We start from the raw sequence: 2,689 nt of genomic DNA on the forward strand, positions 1-2,689 counted from the left end.
TCAGTGGTTAGTTTGAAGCACTTGACTGAACTGTGAATTCTTTGTTCAGCTCCTTGGGTGAAGTACTCTCTCGTTGCTCCTCTTCTGTCTTGGTGTGTGCTGTGTACTTGCAGCCTCGAGATGCACTTGAGGCTGACCCCGGCTCCTGCTTGACACAGTGTGCTGGGTGGACTGGGATCTGGGGTGGAGACGAGCCCTGAGTCGACACGTGGGCTTTCTTTTTCTCCTTAAAAGGTTGATAAAGATTTTATTCCTGGACTCATGTACATCCGAGACAACGAAGCCACCTCGGAGGAGTTTGAGGCCATGAGCCTGCCCTTCACGGTGCCGAGCGCCAGCGGCCAGGACATCCAGCTGAGCTCCAAGCACACGCACATCACCCTGGACAACCGCGCGGAGTACGTGCGGCTGGCGATAAACTACAGGTTGGTGGTCATCTGTCTCTGTCACATTGACACAGATAGCAAAAGTAGCAGAAAATGGTTGCGTGGACATGTGTGTTTTTCAGGAGTGTCATCCACAGTACAGTAATGGATTTGGCTGCAACTATTGCTGATCTGTGGGTATGAGGCTTATTTTGTGATCAGGGTCGGTGTTCATTACTCCTAGCTCTAACCAGAATACCAAGATCAACAAAATCCACCCATTTGGGTCACTGCACCTGAAGAGACCATAGTTTTTGCCCCTGTGTGCTTTCTTTGTTGGCTTCCCTGGGACAGGGCTGTGTCTGGGGCTGTCTCGACCCCCTCCAGGCTACTAGAGTGACACAGAGCAGCCTTTGCGAGGTGTCCAGGTGTGACTGTGCACAGGCCTTTGGGCGCCGTGATTCAGGCTTGGCCAGTCATTACCACCACCCACAGTTTCCACTGCTTGTCCCATGTCCCCTGGAAGCACCTGAGAGTGTTTGGATGAGGCCCCATGTGGTGGGTGTGCCCTGTGGGCTCTGGTGGGGGTGGTCCTGGCAGGTGTCCTGGGTGGTGCTGTCCCTGTATCTTGTCTGCCGTGGGTCAGCATGGCGTCTCGGGCCTGTGGCAGTGCGCGTGTCTTTCCCCTCTTGGTGCTGGCTTCTCCTGGGGTATCCAGTGGATACTGAGAGTGGTGGCTTGGGGTGTGTGTAGCTGTGGGTGGTCATTAGGCTGGGTGTACCCCATCTCCCGGACGAGATGAGCCGAGTGTCGGGAGAAGTTCTGCAGTGCTGAGCTGCTAAGTATGCTCATGCCATCGGGAGCTGGTGCTGTCCTCCCAGCTGGGAAGTGTGCGGCCGCAGTGCTGCATGCCAAGGATTGGTGTGAGCAGAACAAAGTCAGTGTCACCGAAGACAGAAGTATAAAGTGAGCTTTTTCTTCCAGACTCCATGAATTTGATGAGCAGGTGGCTGCTGTTCGGGAAGGGATGGCCCGCGTTGTGCCTGTCCCCCTCCTCTCACTGTTCACCGGCTACGAGCTGGAGACGATGGTATGCTGATCCCCAGGTGGGGCTGCCCTGCAGCTGCCTTTTGCCTGCTGACCCACAAATCAGTGACAGTAGTTCAGAGTCAGAGCCTTGCCCTGTGTGTTGACTGAAGGGAGTGCACTCAGCGCGTCCCTCCACCCGCCCGCAGGAGGCTGTATGCGGGCCCACCCGGAGCCCCCAGACCTTTTCCTGCCCCAAACAGGCCTTGATGTAGAGAGGGAGTGTGATGGAGTCTTGTGGAAATGCCAGGGTGGGAAGCATCACATGGCCCTGACAGACATCCTCCTGCAGGTGTGTGGCAGCCCTGACATCCCCCTGCATCTTCTCAAGTCGGTGGCCACCTACAAAGGCATCGAGCCTTCCGCGTCGCTGATCCAGTGGTTCTGGGAGGTGATGGAGTCCTTCTCCAATACAGAGCGCTCTCTCTTCCTTCGCTTCGTCTGGGGCCGGACGAGGCTGCCCAGGACCATTGCCGACTTCCGGGGCCGAGACTTCGTCATCCAGGTAGGCTCCTGGCTGGGCTTGGCAGCCCTGGGCTGATGTCGGCCAGTGGTGGCCAGGTCCTCACCCACAGTCCTGCAGCACATGGAAAAATGGGCCTCTTGTGTCTTCACAGAAATGAAAATGGAAAACATCCAACTTCTCTGATGTGCAGGCTCAAGATGTTATGATTATGTGTTTTGGGTACAATTACCTGTTTTTTTTGTTTTTTGTTTTTTGAGACGGAGTCTCGCTCTGTCGCCCAGGCTGTAGTGCAGTGATCGGATCTCAGCTCACTGCAAGCTCCGCCTCCCGGGTTCCCGCCATTCTCCTGCCTCAGCCTCCCGAGTAGCTGGGTCTACAGGCGCCCGCCACCTCGCCCGGCTAGTTTTTTGTATTTTTTAGTAGAGACGGGGTTTCACCGTGTTAGCCAGGATGGTCTCGATCTCCTGACCTCGTGATCCGCCCGTCTGGGCCTCCCAAAGTGCTGGGATTACAGGCTTGAGCCACCGCGCCCGGCCTGATTACCTGTTTTTTAAAAATGTATCTGGCCATCCCCAGAATACACCACTGCTGTGTCAGCCCACTCTAGGTTTCAAACACACGCAAAGCACTCGCTCAGTTGTCTGGTCGAATTAGGTGAGTCACTAAGTAACATGCTACATGCTGAGAAAAATGAGGCTGCTTGTAGGATTGAGAACAAGGGTTTCGCTTTGGGTTCCAACTCTGTGGGCCAGTGGTCAGAAACAAGCTCGAC

At 55.3% G+C, this 2,689-nt stretch overlaps 1 protein-coding gene across 1 annotated transcript; it reads left to right on the forward strand.

The window, feature by feature from the left end:
* The first annotated feature begins 141 nt into the window (after window positions 1–141).
* LOC113220980 (E3 ubiquitin-protein ligase HERC2-like) lies at window positions 142–2,007 on the forward strand. The gene is made up of 3 exons (XM_026450348.2): window positions 142–425; window positions 1,350–1,455; window positions 1,744–2,007. The coding sequence occupies exons 1-3, from the start codon at window positions 262–264 to the stop codon at window positions 1,990–1,992; spliced, it is 519 nt and encodes a 172-aa protein (XP_026306133.1). The 5' UTR covers window positions 142–261; the 3' UTR covers window positions 1,993–2,007.
* Window positions 2,008–2,689: the final 682 nt, after the last annotated feature.

Source organism: Piliocolobus tephrosceles, unplaced genomic scaffold, assembly GCF_002776525.5.
Source record: "Piliocolobus tephrosceles isolate RC106 unplaced genomic scaffold, ASM277652v3 unscaffolded_18192, whole genome shotgun sequence".
NCBI lineage: Eukaryota > Metazoa > Chordata > Mammalia > Primates > Cercopithecidae > Piliocolobus > Piliocolobus tephrosceles.

Excerpts from the sequence above, each read along its gene's own strand:
- LOC113220980 (XM_026450348.2), top strand. The coding sequence starts at position 262 with ATGTACATCCGAGACAACGAAGCCACCTCGGAGGAGTTTGAGGCCATG. Across the intron at positions 426-1,349 it reads CGGCTGGCGATAAACTACAG|ACTCCATGAATTTGATGAGC; the intron begins GTTGGTGGTCAT and ends TTTTTCTTCCAG. Across the intron at positions 1,456-1,743 it reads GCTACGAGCTGGAGACGATG|GTGTGTGGCAGCCCTGACAT; the intron begins GTATGCTGATCC and ends ATCCTCCTGCAG.